The sequence below is a fragment of the Lipotes vexillifer genome, unplaced genomic scaffold (assembly GCF_000442215.2).
Source record: "Lipotes vexillifer unplaced genomic scaffold, Lipotes_vexillifer_v1.1 scaffold694, whole genome shotgun sequence".
Classification (NCBI taxonomy): domain Eukaryota; kingdom Metazoa; phylum Chordata; class Mammalia; order Artiodactyla; family Lipotidae; genus Lipotes; species Lipotes vexillifer.
In genome coordinates this window covers 51,600-77,570 of record NW_006775690.1, presented here as the reverse complement: position 1 = coordinate 77,570, position 25,971 = coordinate 51,600, and the positions used below count along the sequence as shown (strand labels likewise).

The following is a 25,971-nucleotide window of genomic DNA, read 5'->3' as shown; positions in this document are numbered from 1 at the left end:
ACATTTCAACTAAAAACTGTTTTTGTACAAATGTTTATTTCATTTTCAGGGCTTTCCAACTGCCCTAAAAATGAAATGTCTGTTGTCTGTAACTAGTTCACCTCATTAACTTCACTTACAGAGTTTAAATATTCAACCACAGTTAAGTATAGATGGTAAATATAGCAACTATCTAGTTACTACAAGCATAGGATATAGATTAAAAAAAAAAACAAAACCAAAACAACCTTTCTTTCACACCTATTACCAAGGTTTGCCATAACAGCAGTTTAATAGAGCTTGTTAAAGCACCCATAATGTTGGAGGGCTAATTCCTAGACAAAACTGCTACAAGATACCTCTAATACTTCCAATAATTAATTCCTAACAATAAGGTTGCAAAGAGACTCAAGATATACAAGCGTTTTTCAGTTCCCAAAATGCACACTGAGGCATTCGAGGGCGCAAGAACAAAATCACAGGGGTGCTGTGGGATATTTTAAAGTTTTGAGAGAAGTACAGTGACATCTGTTGGACACTGCACAAATTGCCATTATTAACTTATTTGTACCTAACTACTTAATAAACGAAACCAAGAGGTATTTTTTTTTGCCAAATGGCACTGTGAAAAAAAAATTAGTAAAACACTAAGGTCTCCATTGACTGAGAATGTCCAGGAAGCTCTGTAATATTTTACATAATATGATAGGCACTGAGATGATTCCTTATTGATTTCAAAGTTTAAAGTCATGGTACTCGAGAATAGAGGTTGGTAAACTTTTCTTTCTGTAAAGGGCCAGACTGTAAACTTCAGGCTTTGTAGACTATAGAGTCTCTGCTGTAACTACTCATCTATGCTGCTGTAGCACAAACCCAGCCATAGGTAGTACACAAATGAATGAATGTGGCTGTGTCACATAAAACTTTATTTAGGGGCAATAAAATTTGAATTTGTCACAAAATATTCTTTTTCTTTTCATCCTCCCCTGCCTCTGCCAACCATTTAAAAGTATTAAAACCATTCTAACTTGCAGGCTGTACAAAAAACAGGTAGTGGGCCACCTTTGGCCCACAGACCATGGTTTGCCAATCCCTCCCTACCCCAGAACTTTCCCCAAACTGGAAACAAATGTTATTCCTCCATGATAAAATCGTCATATAGCAAATAATATTTGCTGAGTGTTACAACAGAAGCTAACATTTAACAAATGTTTACTTGTGTGAGGCCCTAAACTAAGTGCTTAATATGGGTTATCTCATTTAATCCTATAATCACCCAATGAAATAGCATTTTAATATTATCCAATATTTTAGAGTTGAGAAAAATGAGGCAATATTATCAAGTTTGAAATTTTGTTGCACTGTTACGACTGATATACCTCCTCTCCACCTCACATGGATTTAAATACTGGTTTATGTGTTTAAAAGCATCTTTCAATTTTTGGTATATAAATAAACCTCTCTGAAAAACTCAAGTATACCTAGTCCCTGAAATTCTTTTGGTTTTTATAACCAGGACACTATTTTGACTTTCCTACTCTCTGACTACCCCTCTCCTGGTCTTTTTGTTGTTGTTGGTAGCAACTATCCTTGTCATAGCACTCCAATAGTCTGTTCTTGTATCTCCTATCTTCTCTTTATACTTTCTTCTGAATGTTGGGAGTAGGGTCTTCTTATATCCTCAGGCTAAATATTAATTGTATTCAGCTTATTCTCAAATTTGTTATTCTCCAGCTCAATCTGACTCCTAAATTCCTAGTCCTGAATTTCTATTTACCTGTAGAATGGACTATATGTAACTAAAATTGGAACCTGAAACTCAACACGTTTAAAGTCAAACACCTTTATTTCCAAACCAACTCTTCCTCAGTTCCCTATTTCTGTTACTGGCACCAAAAATTTCTTCAATCCCCTAAATTTCTTTTTTTTTTGGCCGCATTGTGTGGCATGTGGGATGTGGGATCTTAGTTCCCTGACCAGGGATTGAACCTATGCCCCCTGTGCTGAAAGCACAAAGTCTTAACCACTGGACACCAGGGAAGTCCCAACTCTCTAAATTTGAAACTTCGTAGTCATGTTAGACTTCTTCTCTGTCATCTTCCTCCACCTACAAGTTAAGTGCCAAGTCTCTAAACCTCCTCCTCTTCTTTGTCTACTCCTAAGTCCACTGCCACTTCTCTGGTTTATATTCTTATCATGCTAGGCAACTTCAATGACTTTCTAATAAACCTTCTCTCAGTCAGTCTCTCACCTTCAAATACACCTGTACATTGCTGCCAGAATAACATTCTAAAATTCTCTCATGGCCTTGTTCAAACATCTATGATCCTCTAATATCTATCACATTATGAAAATGTTACCATAGTAATGAAAATATTCCAATTTGGCTCTACTTTTCCTGCTTTACTTCGTATATGTATCCTATAAATCAATCAAACTAGACAACTCATTTTTCCTGCAACACTCCATATTATCCCTACTTTGTTTTTTTTTTCTTTTTTTTTTTTTGCGATACACAGGCCTCTCACTGTTGTGGCCTCTCCCGTTGCGGAGCACAGGCTCCGGACGCACAGGCTCAGCAGCCATGGCTCACGGGCCCAGCTGCTCTGCAGCATGTGGGATCTTCCCAGACCAGGGCACGAACCCGTGTCCCCTGCATTGGCAGGCGGACTCTCAACCACTGCGCCACCAGGGAAGCCCTATCCCTACTTTTGATCACACTGTTTCTCTTCTCTCTTTTTCAACAGACTGTACAAACTCTCCTGTTAGTTGAAATACTACCTCATTCTTCAAGATCTATCTCAAATGTTCTAACTCTATTACCTCAAATCAAAAATGATTTCTTCCATTTAAAAACCATCATTCTACAATTATACACTTTTACTGGTGGTATACTTCATATACCCACAGCACATAGTAGTCTTTTACTAAATTTTATTATGATGTAGGTTCAATTAGCAAGAACATGTCATTCCAAGAAAACTCTGAATTTTTACCATCTAGCAAAGAAAATATAGTTTATGCTTATTGGAATATATGTGTATACAGCAGAGTAGGTAATCTTTTTCAGACATCCCAACAATATTTATTTTGACTAGAGAGTTATATATAAACATTGTTAGTGAAACTTACTGTTAGTTGAAACTTTAACAATAAACTTATTGTTAGATAAAAATTTAATATAAAATGCATATTATTTAACTTATTGTAAGTTAAATAATGTGATAAACTTACTATTTTTAGTTAAAATAAATCATAGGATCAAACTAATGGTTTTATAGATAATATATCCATAAATCATAGGCCTGATCTCACTGCTACAGAAATAGTTCTATAATTTTAGCTGACAAGTTAACAACTTAAGATCATTTAAAGTGAATACCTATGTTTCTCTGTAGTTATCATGAGTTATTATAGAATATAAGTGATATTTAATACTGTTTTAGAGCTTCCAGTTTCGTGATCTATTCCTTGCCATGAATGTTAGTGTGTGTGTGTGTGTGTGTGTGTGTGTGTGTGTGTGTGTGTGTGTGTGTGTATGTATTTATACACATAGTTTACGTACTGGTGGAGGAAGCTAGAGAACTTAAGATAACTTGTCTAGATAATAGAAGCAGAGTAGTAAGTGGCAACCTAAAAATAGACAGAACTCTTAATTAATTACAAAATCTTTTATGATGCATTTACAAATTAAGAATTCATCCAAGGAAATTTCTGTTAGGTCTCTAAGTTACAAGGAAAATCTTGAAACAAATGAAAAAAACCCCACTAAAATGCTAAATTAAAGTAAATACAGTACCACTGAACATGGTAACAGGCTTTAAAAGTCATATAATACTGATAAAACTTAAAAATACTTCATTTTTTGTACACCATGACTTTATTACTTTGAATAAAATTTGCCCATAAAACTTTAAGAACAAAGACTGAAACAATGTAATCTTTAAAGCAAGTTATGATGCTTTAAATGGAGAATAAAGTGGAGTTTCTAAATACGCAAATTAGAGAAACAGTTGTCATGAGATCAATTTAATTACAGAATCAAAGTAATTCTGAATAAGAACTTTTATAGCAAAGAAATTACTGGCCCACTAATCTAACAGAGCTATTACGTATTTGCTTTCAGTGAGGGCAGTTGGCATAAACTGAGAAGTAAACTGCCATAAATCTAGGGTTATGCTTGAGAAAAATATAATTGATCATAAGAACCCTACTGTAATTATTTGACCAGAGTAGGAAAGAGATTGCTTAGTTACATACTCAAAAGACTGACAGCCGGTTTCTTGGCCAGCTATTCCAGGGGGGATGGGGCTTTTGGGAACTTGATAAATCTACAGTTCTAACAGATAATCAAAAGAGCTAAAGTTTAGTATTCACTGAAGAAGTATAAAGGGGTTCTAGAATTAATAAAGCTTTAGTTAAAGCAGCTCATGGTGACACCAGTTATGGCATGACAACTATCTTGAAAATTTTGCAGATGACTGCTTCTGGAGAATTTCATTTTAAAGCATATGAAATTATGACCATTTGAGGATGGGTTCTAATTGAATTCAAGAAACCTTCAGTTCTAGAATACAGAAGGTAATAAGATAATTCAGTCACAGAGTCTTCTGATATTCAAACTGTACCAGTGAAATTCATACATTTCTACCACTAAGAATTCATACTACTGTTTTCCTTTGGAAGAGTTTAAGAGGAGGATTATTAATAACAGTATGGATTTTTAAAGAATTCTCTAGTTTATGATTTTAAAAGGTTCAAATTTTGACCACTTGGAGCCAAATCCAAAGATCAGCAAAACTGACAATATGATAGAAACACTGTGGGGATTTAAAATCAGTCCTCAAACCCATGCAAACCAAATAACGTCAGATAAGCAACAAAACAAGAAGTCCAAAGGCAGAGCCTTAATAAGTAAACACAATGTATAATCCCTGAGTGGACCCTTAACTTGAAAAATCAAACAGCTAGAAAGATGTTACTAGGAGGACAACTGGGAAAATTTTGAGTATGGTCTGTATATTAGTGAACATAAATAATGGTATTATATCAATGTTAAATTTTCTAAGTATGATGATTTCCATGAGGGAATGAAGGATAATGCCTTTGTACTTAAGAGGTACATACTCAAGTATTAGGAATAAAGTGTTACAGTGAGAGCAGTCAATTTTTTTTTTTTTTTTTTGCGGTACGTGGGCCTCTCACTGTTGTGGCCTCTCCCGCTGCAGAGAACAGGCTCCGGACGCACAGGCTCAGCGGCCATGGCTCACGGGCCCAGCCGCTCCACGGCATGTGGGATCTTCCCGGACTGGGGCATGAACCCGTGTCCCCTGCATCGGCAGGCAGACTCTCAACCACTGCGCCACCAGGAAAGCCCTGAGCAGTCAATTCTTAAATGGCTCCAGGAAAAAAAAAAAAGAAGTACGTGTGAGTGTGAATATGTCTACGTGTGTGCGTGTGCGTGCATGTATGTGTTACACAGAGGGAAATGAGTTTACTCCTAAAAGTTAGGTAAGGGTGGGGAGAAGCCTTTAAAAAGAGACCAGTAGGTTAAAAAAAAAAAAAAAACCCACAGAAAACAATCTTTAATTAGAGTTAAAAGAAGAAAAGGTTCTGAAATAGCAGGGAAAAGAAAAGTCTTTAACAGATCAACAAGAAAGTAGGGATGAAGATTAAGTGGAAAACAAAATAAGGAAGAGGAAGAAATGAAACTAACATTTTGGGAGCACTCAGTCACTAGCCAAGCTCTCTCAATTACTGCTTAACAATGTTAACTTATTTTCTCTTTGTTATTATTTTTGTTTTGTCCTTTTTAGGAGGAACAGATAAGGAAGATAGTCACTTGCTCAGGGTCACAACAACTAACAAGAGGTGGGGTCAGCAGTTGACCTCTGGTTTGTTCTGACATACCTGGTACTTTGTAAATGAATCAGAAAATCTAGATTCCAGTTCTCTCAGTAACTTGTGGTAGTACTTTTCGTGCTTAACTTATACACATGTGAAATTACCAAAATGCACCTTTACTCAACAGAAATAAAGGATACAAACCCCATGCTTCTCAAAAGTTCAATGGAAATAAAAACCTACCACGATCAGTAGTTTTTCATATGAAAAATTTTATCTTTCTGCTATTTGTTGGGTTGGCCAAAAAGTTCGTTTGGTTAATGAATATGTTGCTCAATAAAGTTCTTGGTGAAAACCGAACAAACTTTTTGGCCAACCGGATATTTTTGTTAATGATCAACTGCAAAAAGTACTTGAAAAAAAGAACATAATAGATTCAGAGGAAATAAAGAAAAATACACTCTTATTCTAAAACCTTAAATAAACTTAGAACTGTCTTAATGCTTTAGCTCAAATGGTACTTACACAGAATACATTTATTTTTAACAAACACAATTTTGGCTTACCTTTTTAATAGGTGATGTAGGTGTTGCCTGACCAGATGACACAGTAGGTGTTGTAACAGCTACAGGAGCTGCTTGTGTACTAGAAGTATTGGCATTAGTTACAGAAGCCATGGATTTTGTCTTATCTTTAGGGAAAGGAAAAGGAAAAAAAAGAACACTAAGAGTCATGATTCTAGATGAATTCAGTTTCAATGGTACTGAAGACAGCATTTTATACTGTATTTTTGCTTAAGGTTTTGTTAATTCAGTCTTTTCCCACTATTATCCCTTTTAACAAGTGACATTTTCAAGGAGTTTCTAGAAATGTCTCAATAGGTATGAGACTTAAGTAAGAACACAACACACAACCAGACTTTTAAGAATAAAAAGCACAAATAAAATATGACTATCTGACTTGTGTATTTTTAACACTATGGAATTTTTTTTTAAGTTTAAAATTAATATTTAAAACTTGAATACACGAATACAACGTAACTTCAAAAAATGCAAGAGCTATGCAGTTTTCCAATGAATAAACAACTTACATTGCTTATCTAAAACTTATAGCTCTTCTTTATTCTAGGAAATCTAAAAGTGCTCTTTGTCGATAATGACTTATATTCCTGTCAAACAGTATGCTTATATGTCACAAAGAGCATTCCTTCTCACCCCCAAAAAGTCTAAAGTTAAATGGGCACAATATCAGCTAAATTAGGTTAAATCTCTTCTCACAATGTATCAAGACAATTTCCAACTAGTAATTGATCACTTAGAAGAAGATTTTTGAAATATTAGAAAAAAATCAATATGATGCTAGCAAAAATTCAAAGACTGTATTTGAACACATAAATCAAACTGGCCTTTAGCAAAAGTCACATACAAATTTAAACCTTTAAATTAACTGCAATTTATAAACGGGATAGAAAAGTTCACTTTTCAAATGGTCAAAAGTCAGTTTTAAAATATTCCTTTAGTTTCAAAATGGGATAGGACAGGTATCTTTCTATACTTTTGTGAAGAAGTATACTGCTTTTAAAGCCCTATGAGATACTCATTTTCATTATACTACCTCTCTCCTTTCCTTAGGTCAGTTTCGCAAAGAATCTTCCACCATAAATTATCATTATGAGTAAGCAAACAACATTAACAAATCCTTATCTTTAAGGCAAATACAAACTTCCCACTAATAATTCTGAATTTACAATGATTCATTCAGTCCTATTTGTGACTAAGAAAACATCTGTAAGATGTTAATAGGGTGAAAAGCATAATCTTAAACTATATCAAAAGACAAGGCCAAACTGGCATATTTAAAAATCACTATAACCACAGCTTTTCAAATAAACTGAATGAGCAAAACTCAGTCTAATAAACTTTTTTCTTGTTGTTAAATCCCTCTTTTCATTCAACAGAAGCTAAGCCTATTCAGCACAGTTAAGTACAAATCATGTATACTCTAATTAGACCATCCCCCTGGAAAACAATCCATCCAACCGGAGAGAGTAATTCAACGAATATTTATTAAGTGTCTGATACCTCAAGTACTGTCCTAGGCACTGGGGATATATATCAGTCAATGAAAAGACAAAATATCTTAACTGCATAAAGCTTACAGTCTAGTAGGAGAAATAAATAATAAACTAAAGCTCAACATGTGTTTTTTTCATTTTATTTTCTCCTTCTCCCCCTATTTTCTCCAGGTTTAAAATTTTTTTATATTATTGAAATCTATACATCAAAGAATGCATGTGCACGTATGCAAACATTTCTGTTTGGTTTAAGAATAATAATGAAACAAACCTCAGGTGTCCACCATCTAACTTAAGTAAACATTATCAGTGTTACTGAAGCCCTTTCTATCCATTTGATTTCAATGAAGAATAAAAACTTCATGTCCTAGAGACAAAAAAGAAAAAACCTAAAAGCAAAACTATGCTTCCCTATTCTCATTCCTTCAACTACCTCTGAAAAATTTATATATCATTTGGAAGGAAATTAAACTTTTGGTTGAGTTCCCATTTTCAATCTGATTTATAAGAAACTGATTAAAAAATGGTTTGGAAAATATTTTATGAAAGAAAATTCAGCAAAATAGTTATTTAACATAAAACAGTTTTCCAAGGAAATAACCTTACAAAAAGAAAAAAGAAACAGTTTAGAAACTGTCAGATCAAGCTATACCTCTAACAGGGAAATGGCTGCTTTCTATCAAGCTTGCCAAATAAAGTATGATAAAGCCTTGTTGATATTAAAAGAGTGAGAGAGAAGGAACCACACAGCATTTACATGGATTAATTCTTGAGATAGAGTTAAATTTTCCTGGCACAACTGGCTACTAGCAACAGGAAGAACAAAATTATCAAGTACAATGCTTCAGAGGAACATTTAAAGTTAGCGCACTGAGGAGAGAGATTGGTATGCTTAAACTCCAAATTGGGAAATTAATATAATACAATTTGATGGTAATTAATTCTAGTCATACTTATAGAAGAGTTTAAAGAACTATCCAGATAGCCTAGTCCAATACTTCTCATTCTACAAGCAAGGAAATTTCAACCAAAGGTCAGGAGACTTGCTAGTTAGTGGCAAGACTGGCCTAAATCTGAAGTCTTTTTTTGTTTTAAATAGCTCCCTGGTGCCTAATACTGAACAGTGAACTGTATAGAAGGGACCAATTAAGAAAAAATAGGTAGAAGAATCTCAGGAATCTCTGTGAGATACCTGGACTTCCAGTTCTTGAATTCTACTACATGAGCTAGGAGATCTGGGTGCTGGTCCTGGCTTTCGTGTGCACATGTGCATATAGTTTAATTTGTAATGATATATTTTACTAGAGACTGGGGGCCAAGGCATGTCTCACAGAGAGGAGATTAACTACATAAAAATAACTTTAAATACTTGCAAAAGTATTTGAGTCAATTTAAATTTCAATGATATCATTTCATCTTTCAAATGAACTGAACAAATTTAACTGAATGTTATTAGGTAAGCATGTACATTAATCTTATTTAAATTAGTAGACTTTAACTTTATACAATTATTACATGAAAATTAACATTTATTACAAAGCAATTGACTGTTATATAGTATCCATGTAAAGCAGGTATTATTACCCTGATTTTACAGAGAAATCAGAGATTAAATAACTTACCCACATCTACAGTTAACATGCATGAATCAGTCCATGTTCTTGAACACTGTACATGCTGATTCTCATATAATTTGTTTTTATAATTAGAAATATTTTAATTAGCATGTTATACAAATAAATTATAATATTCAACGACTACCTGTTGTTCTACTGCCAATTTTACCTATATTACTGTGTCATCAAGGCAAAAGATATGCTGACTCACCTGATCAGCAATGTCATAGCAATAAATAAAAAATCCCTAAGTGACTAGAATCTAGCCATTTATAAATTTCAAAAACTCTTTGTGTATTTCCAAAAAATAATTTACTTGTAGGATTAGTAAGCTTCAAGAAAATAAAGAAATCCATAACACATCACCTGGCAACAAAGCTAGCCTGTGCCCATTTAGCAATATCTTGTTTTTAATGGGAAACAGAATTATCAGTACGTTCCTTGACATGTTTATTTAGTAAACTTTAGCTTCTCACATTTTCTTAGAGAAAATATTTTATTGAGTGAGTAAAAAAAACTGATTCAAAACTGTTTCTGTTGTGTCTAGAGGAAATATGGGAGTCCAAGAAATTCTAGGGCTCCATTTGTGTTTACTAATGATCACCAAACTGGTCCTGATAATGATGACAGTTTTTCATTGATAAAAACCTTAATGAAAATGAAATATCTCTTCTGATAAATACATTAAAATGCCAAAATGCCAGGTTATACAACTCAAAGATAGCAATCCTGGAATCTTATGCTCTCAGAAGGTTTTTTTTTTGGTTTTGTTTTTCTTAAGATTTTTTTGATGTGGACCATTTTTAAAGTCTTCATTGCATTTGTTACAATATCGCTTCTGTTTTATGTTTTGGGGTTTTTTTTGCTGTGAGGCATGTGGGATCCTAGCTCCCCAACCATGGATTGAACCCGCACCCCCTGCAGTGGAAGGCAAAGTCCCAACCACTGGACCATCAGAGAAGTCCCTCTTCAGAAGTCTGAGTGACTAGCCGATACAGAATAAAAGCAATTCAGTAAACAAAATCTATAAAAACATGTGAGCCAGAGGGAAAAAAAAGCAGAAAACGTATCCTTGATAATAAAAAGGGAAAGAACGTAAATTGTTAATTGTTATAAAAAGGGAAAGAATGTAAATAGTAAAGCAATTTCGCAGCATCTATGAAAAGTGAAAATACGATTCAATAATCCAATGTTTAAGTTCTCTATTAGAGAACCTCTTGCACATATACACAGGGAGGCAATTATAAAATGATTGCTGCAGCATTATTTTTAACACAATATTGGGAATAAAGTAAATTTTTATCAAAAGGGAAATTAATGTATTTAATGAATACTATACAGCAACTAAAAGGATAAGTTACATACATAAAGACACAGATAGATACAAACAAACCTAAAAAATACAACTTTCAAATAAAAAATGCAAGTTGCATAACAACTCCTAGGGAATAATAAAAACACAAAACAACCTAATAATTACTATATATTACTTCTGAATGTAAGATAAGAGTATAAAAATAGACTAGAAGATTCAGAAAAAAACTCACAATAGTGATTTGGGAAAGAAAGGAAAGAGAAGTAGATTAGGGTTGATGGTTAAAGAAGACAATGGTAATGTTTTAATTTTATTAAAAGAAAAATTATAAGCAAATATAGCTAAATGTCAACAGCTGTTAAGTTTTGGTAGTTGGAATATGAATGTTTATTATATTATACTTTTCTGCATCTTTAAAATTTCTCAAAAAAAAGTAAATTTTCCCACACCTCTACAGGAAAAAATCTTGATTCCGCCCCAGCTTTCTAAAACTTTAGTATTACTGAGGAAATATTTGGGATGCTGTTGGAGCCAGCTTCTTGTACTTTCAGGTCTCAGAAAGCAGCAGGAGCATTCTTGAGCTGCTGGGAACCCATCTAACCCTATCTGCACCATCTAAAGAGAATCTTACAAGCCTCTTCACCTTCTTCAAACCTAAAAATATAGGTCAGTAAAACGCAGAGGTGATCAATTACCTGCCTCCAGGTAAGCAGAGAACAATAAAATCACAGCTATACTTAAATTTCTAACACTCCCTGAAAGGCAATTTACTGGCTTGGGAGGTATCCTAACAAGTAGCACATCAGTCTGAAAAGTTTCAAAATTAAAGCCTGACCTCATCTTACTTTACACTTCATCAAAATTCACTGAAAATCCCTTTATCCTTCAAATTTTACCTGTTTCAGCTTCTGATTCTGAGTCATCTTCCTCATCTTCTTCACTAGAGCAACTAGATTCATCTTTTTTTCCTTCTTCTTCATCATCAACCTTTTCTTGTTCCAGAGATTCAATACGGGATGCATTTTTCTCAGGCTCAATAATCAATGTCTCTTTGCTGTGAAAGGAAAAAAGCCTTGAAATAATTATAAACACAAAAGGTGAAAATACATAATGAATACATTAATTTTTCCCAGAACCACAAAATCTAATAATCATACTTGTGGCTATCATGACAACTCATTTTAAACAATAACAAAACCTACTTTAATATTTTACTTACTTTTTAAAGGTTTTCTGTGATTGATTATTGTCCATATTGGCTGTTGATTCAATCAGTGGAGATTTCTTCTCCCGTTTTTCACTATGGAGCTTTATAAAAGTTATGCAAAGGAAAATAATACTATTAAAATAAAATTAATGAGCAAAATACAGAATTTAAAATAATAACAAAGCAGCTTCCCAAACACTAAATGAAAACAAAACAGACAAAACAAATAAAAGATTTAAGTTTTACCTAAAAAGAAAAGGGCTTGGATAAAGAATAAAAAGAACTAGACAATTTAAAAGCTCCACAGAGGGGACTTCCCTGGCAGTCCAGTGGTTAAGACTCTGCACATCCCCTGCAGGGGATATGGGTTCGATCCCTGGTTGGGGAACTAAGATCTGCTGTGCGGTGCAGCCAAAACAACAACAACAACAACAAACCACTCCACAAAGGACTAAGTTGGATTTTTTTTTAAGATCCCTCCAACTTTACTGAAAAACCAGGGACCATTAACCATTTAGGATGTCTGACAATATTTTACTTAAACATCTGCTTCCTAGTTATGTAACTCCTTGCTTATCTAGCGTATGCTATTTTAGAAATCTGAGATTTTATAGTCTCCACCCTCTAAGCAAACTTTCTTATGAAATTACAAAAAGATACTATTATTGAGAACATATACATTATAGAAGTATTCATTTTGGGAAAGGGATGCTAGAGAAATGGGGATAAGCAACACAAAAGGCTAAAAAAATCCCACCACTACTCCTTTATTCTCATTCACTGTCATTTAATTTGATCACTAGGAATAACTTAAAACCAAACAGTACAAAACATCACAAGAATACTTTTTCAGCTGTCTAAGACTCAAAGTTATTAAGAGAATTCACTAATAGAGACAATTTTTAGACAGTCATCAAACATACCAGATTTTGTTTCTTTTGCAACTCTTCTAAATATCCTAAGATGTCTTCATCTGCTACATCAAAGGCTGTCTGGCCCTACGCAGGAAACAAGAGGGTTGGTGATAATAAAAAAATCAATAAATTACAAAATGCCTTCAGTGATTCTGTATGATTATACAGAAAGAAGTTAGATAACATTTTTTATGGTAGGTATAAAATATGGTACATATGACTTGAAGGAGATGTATGAGAAATCCCTGTGAGAGATAAGCAGCTGATATACCTCCCCTTACTTTTTTTGGTAACAGCTTTATTGATCTATAATTCACATACAAGTTACCCATTTTAAAGTATGCAATTCAATGGTTTTAGTATATTCACAGAGTTTTACAACCATCGCCACAATCAATTTTAGAACATTTTCATCACCCCAAAAAGAAATCACATACCCATTAGCAATCCCCTCCCCACTCCCGCTCCCCCTGTCTGAGGCAACCACTAATATACTTTCTGTCACTACAGACTTGCCTATTCCAGACATTTCATATAAATGGAATCATACAATATATGGTCCTTTGTGACTGGCTTCTTTCACTTTGCAAACTGTTTTCAAGGTTCATCTATATTGTAGCATGTATCTACTTCATTCTTTTTTATTGCTGAATAATATTCCATTGCATGATCTACCACCTTTTGCTAATCTCTTCACCACATGATGGACATCTGCTTTTGCTTTCTGGTACACAATGAATAATATTGCTATGAACATTTGTGTATAAGTTTTTGTGTGGACATCTGTTTTAATTTTCTTGGGTATACAGTTATGAGTGGAATTACTGGGTCATGTGGTAACTCCAAGTTTAACCTTTTTGAGATCTTATTTCTACTTTACCACCATAAAAATTAATTATAAATTCTTAGTAGAGTAATAAAATAAACATATGTATTTCTAAACTACTTAAAAGTTCAGCCAGCCACAGGTATGACTTAGTTTCAAAAAGTAGTCCAGGTGAATATCTGTCAATCTATTTTTATTCATAGTGGAAAAGAAAATTTCAAAGAGCTGTTGACCAAAAATAGTAAGGATTTTTCCTGCTGCCAGCTTAGTCCTTATAATAACCCTACTGGTACAAGTCTCCAGAATGCCAGAAAGTTCATTATTTAGAATATATTCTACCTTATATGTTTGCAAAATTTCTTAATTTATGAATTTCTAAGAATATAATATCAATGGAAGCACCCAAATCTACTCGACACATATGGTAATACTATTACAGAAAGAGTAATATTTCTTTGTCGAACAAGGCCAAATCACCTCACAAGTAGCTGGAAAAGACTTAATAATAAAAATGAATATATGATTCACAAAATGTTTCGCACAGTTAATAAACCTTAATAAAATTAAATAATTTATATTCTCATAACAATTTTTAGACTAAAACTATATTCCTAGAAGTTGAAATATTTAAAGTCCATTTGAAAGGCCTACCACTTTGTTGACCATCTCCATATCACATAGACTGTCCACTAAAATTCGACATGCTTCTTCTTTACCCCAATGAGCTGCAGCATGAAGAGGTGTCCAGCCATCATAATCTTTAATATTAACATCATAGCCCGCCTGTATTAAAAGTCTAAACAAATTACAGTGAATTATATCATCATTAAAATCTAGAAATGATTGGACATAATTAATAGCTATATACCATGCAAGTTAACAAAAATTTGCAATGTATTTCTTTTCATAGTTCAGAATCCCTCCTCCCCTCAACAAATTAACTAGGACAAAAGAATTCTCAGAAAACACTGGCATAGAGGATCTTGAGTTACTGCCATAATAATGAATTCAGTTTTAATTAATTCCTAATGACTATGAGTCTTATGGTTTGGTATGACACTGATTAATTCTTGTTAATATGTTTCTAACTGAAAATTTTGCAGGAAAGTCTATAATTTTTCAAAACTATTGGATCAATTTGTATGTTAAACTGATTTATTGTAGGGAATGTCTTCAAGTGTCCATATGATATATCATCTCAAGCTGAACATGTTCTAAAAATATACTGGGATCAAACGAAGTTATTTGTAGTGTCATTGTTGCCTTGCGGTTAAGGAACTGGTTTGTGAAAGCCTTTGTGAACCTTTATCATCTACCATTGGAAATTTTCATAGGAAAATGACTGTTAGAAACAAAACAAAGCAAAACAAATATTCCGAGGGGTCGAGTCTACTTTTCTGTAGCAGTAGAAAGCAGATATTCTAATCACCAACAAAGCTAGAAAACAGGAATACATTTTAATACAATGAAAAGAGTTGCATAAAAGTTAGTATGCCCTTATAACTGTATATTGACATCAACCTTTATTTTATTTAGAAATTAAGCTCACAGAGAGCAAAGAATGGGTCTATAAATTGCACACAGCACAGCGCCACACACAAAGGCGAACATTAAATACTTAATAACTCAAATCTGGTTAACCTTTACCTTACTTTCCAAGATGCTGACCTTGAGAAGGGCTTCTTTTTACCTACAGGAGGTGGTAGTGATAGCTAATATATAACCATTTATTTATGTTTCAAGAACTGATCCCCTATTTCCTAACAATATCTAAAGCAGATGTTTTTAATTATGGCTCCATAGTGGAACCATCTGAAAAACTTGCTATTAAAAAAACAAAAAACAAAAAAAGTTTTCCCAGCTCCACCCCAGTTCCACTGAATTAATCAGTATCTTGGGAGATCGGCCCTGTCAATCTGTACTTTTAATAAGTTCGGCATATGATCTCACATCACTGCCTGTCTCCTGCCTGCAGATCAACATTTAAGAGCCAGTGATCTAAAAAACACGCTAATAGATATAAGTCAGAAGATTTAAGTTAAAAAAATATGGCAACTAACATAAATATTATCAGATACTTTATTAATAGAGACAGAAATAATACTGGAAGATAATAAAAATATACCCCCAATAGGAAATATGAACTATAATAATGTTAAATATCCTGAGCAATACAAAATTCTAAGTACTTGAGCGTCTGTGTGGAGAGAAAGGTAGACACACCCCCCCACCCCCCAAACATAAGGCTCTCTATATGCCAGGCCATGCAAGGATACTCAAAAAAATAAGACAGTATTTATTATGCTCAAGGAACTTCTAATGGAGGACAAAAGTTAAGTAAAACAACAATCATCCCTCACAGACAGGTTCTATGATGAAGCTGCAATAGGAGTACAGAGCTGAAAAGCATAAAAATCAACTGAAAGGGGTTGTGTGTGTTTGCGGGGAGGGGGTAAGTGGAGAGACAGTTACATTTGAAATGGATCTCTTCTATTTATTTTTGATTTAATATTTTCTTTCCTAAGTAAAATATTCACAAGTTTCAAAACTAAAAAAGAATAAATGGCTAGATAGCAAAGTCACTTTCTCACTGCTGACCTTTAGCCAACCAGTTTCCCTACCCCAGAGATAACCATACTACTACTTTTGATTAGATCCTTACGGAGAGATTTTATGCATATATAAATAAATACAACTTAAAGTTTTAAAACATAAACACAAATGAGGCATAGTCCTTAACACATCCTAGTGCTCTTTCCATATCTATAAGTAGCGTTTTAATCACTATAGAGTATTCTAGTGAAAGGATGTATGATGATCTATTCAACCATTCTCCTACTCCAATTACCAACAATGCTGCTAGCACATACCTTATTTCCTATGTGAGTGAGAATATCTGTAAAAAAAATTCCTAGGGATTTCCCTGGTGGCACAGTGGTTAAGAATATGCCTGCCAATGCAGAGGACATGGGTTCGAGCCCTGGTCCAGGAAGATCCTACATGCTGCAGAGCAACTAAGCCTGTGCACCACCACAACTACTGAAGCTTGCGCTCTACAGCCCCTGCTCTGAAACAAGAGAAGCCACAGCAATGAGAAGCCCGTGCACCGCACAGAAGAGTAGCTCCTGCTTGCTGCAACTAGAGAAAGCCCGCGCGCAGCAACAAAGACCCAAGCAGCCAAAAATAAAGTAAATAAATTTAAAAAAAAAACAATTCCTAGAGGTAGTGCTGCTAAGCCAAAGAATAACTGTTACTTCGATAAAATTTGCTCAATAGTCATTTATACTCCCACCAATAATGTAAGAGAGTGCCTTTCCTCAAATTTGCCAACAGTGTGCCAAACATTTTGATCTTTGCCAATATGATAGATGATAAACGATAATTCACTGTAGCTTTATCTGCACTTATGAATGAAGTTGAGCATTTTTTTTTCATGGGCTTAAGAGCCTTGAACTGAGTCAAAGGATAGAAAGGAATTTGCTTCCAAGTTGAAGAGATGGTGAATGAAGGTATCTAGATAGAAACAAGAGTAGGCATTAAAGCATCATGAAAGAACTTCAAGTAGATATATACAGCTGGAATCTTGCATGCCTGAGGAGCAATGGTAGCAGCTTAGCTTGAAAGAGGAACCAATGGCCAGATGACTAATGGTCTTATGTGCTAAGCTGAGGAGTTTAAAATTCATCCCAACTCCTGCTGAGAATCTTAATGAAGGATTTTAAGAGCCTGGACAACTGAATTACAAAGACCACTTGGAAGCAGTCTAGAAATCTATTTTACAGTGCAATCCAGTACTCATATATACGTTTATAGAAACAAGAATTTTAAGAAACAAAATACCTTTACTCTTTGATATTTTCGATTTTTTCTTTTTAAATGCTGTTCACAGCTCACTAAGTTCACTTCATGACCCACTCTGATGGGGTTTGAAAGTCTGAAAAGTTTTGGATTAGAGAGAAACAGATGGGACAAGGAAACTAATTACAACTTAACTGTAGTGGCTTCCCTGGTGGCGCAGTGGTTAAGAATCCGCCTGCCAACACAGGGGACACGGGTTCGAGCCTTGGTCCGGGAAGATCCCACATGCTGCAGAGCAACTAAGCCCGTGCACCACAACTACTGAGCCTGTGCTCTAGAGCCTGCGTGCCACAACTACTGAAGCCCACATGCCTAGAGCCAGTGCTCCGCAACAAGAGAAGCCACTGCAGTGAGAAGCCCGCGCACTGCAACGAAGAGTAGCCCCTGCTCACCACAACTAGAGAAAGCCCGTGTGCAGCAACGAAGACCCAACACAGCCAAAAGTAAATAAATAAAATAAATTTTTAAAAAAGTTAACTGTACTATTCTAGGAGAAGGCTTAAATTACTGAAGTGAGTAGGGATTGAAATAGGAGGAAACCTGGAATAACTGACCCACTTAAACTTCTTCACTGTTTTTACTGAGGAGAGGGAATAAGGAGAAGGGATTGATATAAGAAACCAAAGTGGAACAAAAGTAAAATAGAGGGTGCAGTAGATTTTGCTGAGGGCCAGTCTTATTAGCCTTCACATAGATATAACAAAAATTATGCACTGAATTGTTTTTTCCATATAGTTGCCAACACCTGTGTACTGCATAAGTAAAAACCAAAACACAAATTTATTGTGACATAAAGGAGCTTTGCCCCAAAGATTTTATTGATCAGTATATAACCCTATATCATCTAAGTTGCTTATGGTTTAATATTTAATATTATGCTAACAGCACTCTGAATCCCAGTGTTCATGTAGTGAAAATCTAAAACAAAATCAGATAAATTACATGTAGATAAACAATTAGTAGGAATCAAGCTCTCAGAATTTGATAATATGTTTATATACAACATTGTTCTTAGTCTCTGTATCCAGAGCTAACCTATCTGGGAATCTCAAAGTGACTCTAATAATTTACTAGGCCAGAAGGTAACATATAATGGTTGTCTGACACTTAAATTTCACTTATTGGAAAACTGCAATGGAAGAACAGTAGAATACTTTGAGAGTGAAAGAAAGAACTTTAGAAATAAAGCAATAACATTCAAGGTAGTTTTCTCTTTCTCCCTATAAACAGACATTAAATAACTTACAAAAGCTGTTTCAAAATAATGTTAGCAGGTATCTTAAAGAAAGGAAAAGAGAAATGAAGAAAACAAATCAAAGCAGAAAAACAACTGTGAGAAGTAATACTTACTTTAAAACTTCTGTATAGCCTTTAGCGGCTGCAACATGAAGTGCTGTACCTCCGGATTTTGCATGCCGGACATCATTTATATGGCCACTATTTAGCCATTGTCTTGCATCTCTAAGCATTATTCGTTCTTCTTCTTTTCGAGCTGCTTCTATATCAACCCCTGATAAAATAAAATAATTTTTTTCATTTTTTTCTCTATAGTAAATGTTTTTGTTTGGAAATAAAATTATCTAAAACATTCCAAGTTTAATTGAAAATTAAAAGTGAAATTATATTTTTGAAAAATGGGCTGCTTAGAACAAGCTGGTTAAATAAAGAAATGTAGGAATACTGTAGATATTTTATTAGCATTCTCTATTGACTATTTAATTTTTGCCCTACAGTATTATTTTGGCTTTCTTTTTACCTTTTCTGTTTATTCCTTTTGTTTTTGAAGATTTGAATACTCCCCAAGGTATTCCCCATCCTTTGGTCTAAAAAAAAAGTTTGTTGTTTTAAACAATCATATGTATTCAAGTCTCAAATTTTTATCCACTGCTTTGACCAGTTCTCTGAACTCTAGCCTAGTAGGTACAAATGTTTATTGAACACTTCAACTTGGAGGTCCTGTCCTCATCTAAAATTGAACAGACCTTAAATCAGATTATTTTTCTACCAACACCCCTTTCTTTTTCCAACATAGTACGTTGTTCAGTATCAGTTTTATAATTTTAGTAAGTTATATAGATGTTTATTCATTTAAAAGCATTAAGCGCTATGCTAGGTTGAGGTGATAAGAGTGGGGAGAATTCAAAAAGTGACATGACCTTCAAAGCACTCAACATCCTGAGAAAAAAATTAAAATAGAAATGATACTCCTGAAATTCCTCAGTGATCTCATGTTATCTTATGGCTTCAAATGCTGGTTATTTAATAAATAGCACATACCATGATGCATTTATACTCCAGAAGACAATGAGCTTATTAAAAAAAGTAAATATACTGCTTTTTTATCTTGTATCCCCACCATATGGATGGATACCTGATACAAAGTAAAAGGGATCAGTAAATGTCTACTGAATGAACGATGAATACATAAATACATGAGTAAAAAATAATTACACATACACACAACTTCTCAGCTAAGATCTCTTCTATAATTCATATCCATGTATCCAATTGGCTGGTTGGAATTTTTCATTCACTCATTCATTCAATCAATCAGTCAATATGTACTGAGTCTCTACTATATGTCAGGTACTTTATTAGGTGTTAGGGGTTTAGAAGTGAACCTATCACACGGCAGATGATACATCTGTGAAGGAAAAAAAAGCAGAGTAAAGGTATAGAAGGTAATGAGAAAGAGTTGTTATTTTATATAAGTTGGTAAAGAACAGTCTCTTTGATAAGGTGACATTACAGCAAGAAATAAAGTGACAGTCATACCATAATCTTAGAGAATATTCCAGACAGAGGGAAGTACTACAGATCTTCCTTGACTTACAATAGGGTTACAACAAAAGTTGAAAATATCCTAAGTCAAAACTGCATATGATATACCTATCCTGCCATAGCTTAGTGTAGCCTACCTTAGACACACTCAGAATACTTACATTAGCGTACAGTTGGGAAAAATCATCTAACACAAAGCCTGTTTTATAAATAAATTATTAAGCGCTGAATATCTCATGTAATTTACTGAACACTGTACTGAAAGTGAAAAACAGAATGGTCATATAGGTATAGAATGGTTGTTTAAGTGTATCAGTTTGGTTGTTTACCCTCATGATCACGTGGCTGACCAGAAGTTGCAGCTTGCTGCTGTTGACCAGCGTCACTAGGGAATATGTGCTGCATATCACTAGCCCAGGAAAAGATCGAAACTCAAAATCTGAAGTATGGTTTCTACTGAATGTGCATTGCTTTCAAACCATCATAAAGTTGAAAAATCGTTAAACTGAACCACTATAAGTCAGGGACTGTCTGTATTAAGCACTGAGGTAGAAGCCTGCTTGGAATGTTCTTCTGATTAGGAAAAGGCTGGGTGTCTACAGAGTAGTGAGGACAATGAGCAGGGGGCAGGGTGACAACATCCGACTCAATTTAAGAGGACCACTTAAGCTGAAAAGTTAAGAGTAAAACCAGGTAGAGACTGGGAGGCTATAACAATAATTCAGGCAAGAGATGATGGTAACTTGAACCAGGGTGGTAGCAGTGAAGGTAGTAAAGAGGTTAGATTCTGCATTCTTTAAGGCAAACCAACAGAATTTGCTGTTAGTTTGGATGTAGGAGAAAAAGAGAAGTCAAGGATGAATCAAAGGTTTTTAGCCTGAGCAACTAGAAAAATTAGATTTTCAATTTCGGAAATGTGAAGTTTGAAATGCACTAACAGACATCTAATTGGAGTTAGCTGGATATCTGAGTCTGGAGAACAGAGAAGAGGTCAAAACTAGGGATGTAATATAATACATAATAAAATGATATAACACAGTCACCTCAAACTCAATGCTAAAATCTTATCTCAATTTTCCCTAGCCAATCTGCTTGCTATCTGTCTTATATTTCCTATATTAGGTTCCAATACTTACCCAGAAACCCGGAAGTCACCCTTAATCCCTCCCTTTACCTTACCCCCAGCCTCCATCCAATTAGTCAGCAGATTCTGAGCTGCCATTCCTAAAATGTCTTCTTTTCCTAAAATGTCTTCTTAATGGCCCCAATCACTATTTTAGCTCGTCTTATGTCTCTCACACTTTGATGACTACAGCTCGCCCTTAATTCATTCTCCTCAGTTCCTTCTGAGTCATTCCCCACATCATCGCCAGACTGGTTTTTCTGTAGCAAAATACAATCATCTCTCTTTTCTATAAAAATCTGTCAATGATTGCTCACCTCCTACAAGACAAAGCTCAAGCTCTTTAGTGTAGCAGACAGAGCCTTTTATGATTTGGTCTCAATGCATTTTTAACCTCTAGTCTTTCTCCTCTATCATCACCCAGTGTTCTAACCATATAGATCTTCACATAGATCAAGTACATCATGTGCCTGTGCTGTTGTGCAAGCTAGTATCCTCTATCTGGAATGTATCTTTACCTTGCTTGCTTAGTAAATTACCATTTATTCAAGATACAACTAAACTGTTCAACTGAAGCTCAATCTCAAAAAAGTAGGCCATGACTGAAAAACATTTTTAAAATCCCGAGATTACAGAAGTGCAGGTAAAGTCATCTTCAAACTAGAGATCTCATTTTTTTCCCCCAAATGTTTGCTCTTGGTGCTAGAACCAACTATCCTCTTGAATTTTTCTTTTTTTCCCTAAATATTTACTTATTTATTTATTTGGCTATGTCAGGTCTTAGTTGTGGCATGCGGGCTCAGTAGTTGTGGCGCACGGGCTCAGTAGTTGTGGTGCACGGGCTCTAGAGCACATGGGCTTAGTAGTTGTGGCATGCAGGCTTAGCTGCCCCATGGCACGTGGAATCTTGGTTCCGTGACCACAGACTGAACCCAGGGCCCCTGTGTTGGAAGGCGGATTCTTAACCACTGGACCACCAGGGAAGTCCCTCATTACTACATTTGAAAGAAACTTGCAATAAAGTTTTCCAAATAGACTTTATAAAAACAATTATATACACTATATATGTAATGGACAAAACCTATTTTAATCTTTAATTACAAAGTATCACCATTTCTATAATAATGCGATTTTATACATATATAAATTTCCTTTCAAAAGATAATCAGCCCATCTTATTTAAAATGCCTTCTAATGTTATTCATAAAAGAAATTATAGAGCTGTAATTGTTAATACATTAAGAATAATCTTTCTACTAAATGACTTTTCTCAGACTGATTTATTTTATTTTCTTATGCTTAGTTTTTTTTACTATGTCTTTTAATACATGAACATCTTTATTATCGTTATCCCTTTTCTCTTTATCATCTTAAATAGTCTTTTATTGCCTTTTATTATTCTAAATTTCCTCTGGACTTGAAATAAAAAAACAGCTACTTCTGGATTTATCTAATTTCATGCTATCTTCACCTAATTACAAAGCAGTTACCCTCTGCTGCCACCAAATTGTGCCTTTATATGAATTATATATAAATACAACTCAAGTTTAAAATTAAAGTACATGTGAAGAGAAATTTCTTATGCTTAAGAAAATCCAGTTAGAAAAAAAAAAACACTCTTGTTCTTAAAATCTTTCAAAAATACCACTGATTAGAGCAATAGACCACTAATTTTTGTTTAAACCCCAGTGGACTATGTATTACAATACCTGTTTTCTAATTCCAGTGCTTTAACTAGGCTAGCAACCTGAGAAAGCCATAACTTCTTTGAATATTAGTATAATGGGTTAAGAACACAGACCTGAACCTAGGCTGCTGGGTTTCAATCCCTGATTTGCCACTTACTAGCTCTATTATCTTGGGCAAGACACAATCTACACTAACATTCAGTTCTTTTATTTGTAAGATAGGAGTAATGAAAGTATATAACTATCCACAATGTTGTGAGGATTAAATTAATTAATATAATATGTGAAGTGTTTAGATCAGGAATAAGCACTAAGGTGTTAATTATCATGATCAGTTCTAAAAGTCTATGATTCTGCTTCTCTTTAACTGCATTGTGGTCTAATAGGAAGATCTTATAATGAATGTAACTGGCCCTTAATCCACCTATAATTGCAAGGTTTTTAAACAACGAAAACAATGTATATTGAACTAAATTGGGTGTGATATAATAAAGTGATTAGACTATTTAACATCTGTCACTGCTATAAAAAACAGTAGGGCTTCCCTGGTGGCGCAGTGGTAGAGGGTCCGCCTACCGATGCAGGGGACACGGGTTCGTGCCCCAGTATGGGAGGATCCCACGTGCCGCAGAGCGGCTGGGCCCATGAGCCATGGCCGCTGGGCCTGCGCGTCCGGAGCCTGTGCTCTGCAACGGGAGAGGCCACAGCAGTGAGAGGCCCGTGTACCGCAAAAAAAACAAAACAAAAAAACAAAAAAAAACCCAACAACAGTAAATGTTAGCTTGAAATGTAGCCAATTCTCATAGGTAAGAAAAAATAAAATCAAATTGGAATTTTGTCAGCTAAGAAATGCAAAAATTGACTTGTGTCCCACACTAAATAAAGAAAATTGCATTAAAACATAAACCAGAAATACATTCATCTACTATTCAATCATTACTACTTTCAAAGGCAATCTACTCAAGCATGACTAGTTGTTAATCATATATATTAGAATAAGAAGTAAGAGCCAAAAGAGTGATTAAATAATTTTAAAATATTAAATAATAACTTTCATACCAGGATAAATAACTTGTCAGTACTAGAGATATATTTAGGGTGCTCTTTTTATAAATGTTAAACTCTATTAGAGATGCCTCTATCTTTTGTTTCTTTGGAATAAAGTTATGCTATATAAATTCATGTATTCCCATTATATGAATAAAATGAATATCATGAAATATTTTCTAAGAGATATGCCTAATAAAATGCAGTATGGTACAGTGATGAAGAGTGTGGGCTCAAGGTATCTGTTACACTGTTTGGGACTGAACTACATACAGCACGACTTCCTACATGTATGACCTTGGGCAAATCACTGAGCCTCAGCTTCTCATCTGTAAAATGGGGTGATATTAGTATTAACCTCTTAGAATTGCTGTGAGGATGAAATGAAATAATGCATGTAAAGCCTTTTGCTCAATACCTGGTAAACAATCGGTATTTAATAAGAGTTAGCTATTATTTTTAGTATCAGCTCTTTACTTTTCAGTTTCAGGGTCATACTATATACTATCTTCCAGAATTTCCCCTCACCTATTATTTTCCCAGATTTACATTTTCCATCCTGACATTTCCTAAATTCCAACAGTGCACTGAACACTGTCATCTAGATGTGCTTTAGCAACCAAACTCAATATATCCCAAAACAAACTCATACACTCTCTAAATCCGTTCCTGCTTTGTCCCACATTTTCCCGAGTGAATTTATCCAGTGATTACTTCTTAAACTGGAAACTTCAGGAGGCAAATTAGCTTGCCTCAATTCTTCCTTCATCTCCACATTCAATTTTCCACCAAGCTGTTTTAATTTTACCTTAATATTTTCTGAAAACAGTCCTGGCTCTTTGCTCTTTTCCATCTTAAGTGTAACCATTTTGGCCCTTTTCATCTTTCACCTGGATTAAGTGAAGAATCTTCTTCAAGGAAGGCATGCCACCATGTATCCCCCACTCTAATGCATCCTCCAGATTACCATCAGCTGCTTTATTACTAAAAACCAAATCCAATCAGGTTAATTTCCTGCTTGGAGATCTTTGTTGCATCTGTCTAATGCCTACAAAAGAGATGTCCACCATCTGGCCCCAGCCCAATCTTTTCAAGCCTCAACCTCATACTAATTCCATCCTGACTTTTTACTCCATTCCAATTCTAATGAATTCTCTACGTATGCTATGTTTCCAATTCTATTTCTTTGCACATGTTGATACCCCTTGTCTCACATGCCTTTTTGGTCCACTACCCCCCTTCTTTGCCAAGTAAACTCCCTCTCAAATGTCATCACTCTCAAACCCTTCCTGACTACTGCAAACAGTTAGTCATAGGCTTTTCTGTTCTCCCACATCATTCTGTTCCTACCTATATTTTAGCATATAGCACACTGCATTGTGGGGCTCTGTTTATATATTTGTCACTTCTATACACTGTGAAATCCTTAAGAACAAAGTGTGTCTCTTAAAAAAAAAAATACCGAAAAATACCCAGCACTCAGAACATATGCTGGCACCTTAATCAAAACTGAATGAATCATTACAACTAAAATCAGCCTTGCTAACAGTTTCCTTTATATAGAAGGAAACTAAAGACAAGACGTTTTCAGTACATATCCATCCCTTTCCCAGTTCATAATAAGTGCTAACTACTATTAAACAATATTGTTGCTATCTATCTGGGCACTCACCAGGGCAAGCTGGACAGATAAGGGACT

The 25,971-nt window shown here is 34.7% G+C and overlaps 1 protein-coding gene across 3 annotated transcripts in view; it reads right to left on the bottom strand.

Moving 5' to 3' along the window:
* The window catches only part of PPP1R12A (protein phosphatase 1 regulatory subunit 12A), a 92,142-nt gene that overhangs the window by 44,497 nt on the left and 21,674 nt on the right, over nt 1–25,971 (bottom strand). For all 3 annotated transcript variants that reach the window (XM_007450154.1, XM_007450155.1, XM_007450156.1), the window contains exons 3-8: nt 18,984–19,143; nt 14,427–14,571; nt 12,959–13,033; nt 12,048–12,136; nt 11,725–11,882; nt 6,390–6,514 (exon numbers count right to left, since the gene is read on the bottom strand). In XM_007450154.1, the coding sequence (XP_007450216.1) occupies nt 6,390–6,514; nt 11,725–11,882; nt 12,048–12,136; nt 12,959–13,033; nt 14,427–14,571; nt 18,984–19,143 (752 nt within the window). The remainder of the gene's footprint in view (nt 1–6,389; nt 6,515–11,724; nt 11,883–12,047; nt 12,137–12,958; nt 13,034–14,426; nt 14,572–18,983; nt 19,144–25,971) is intronic.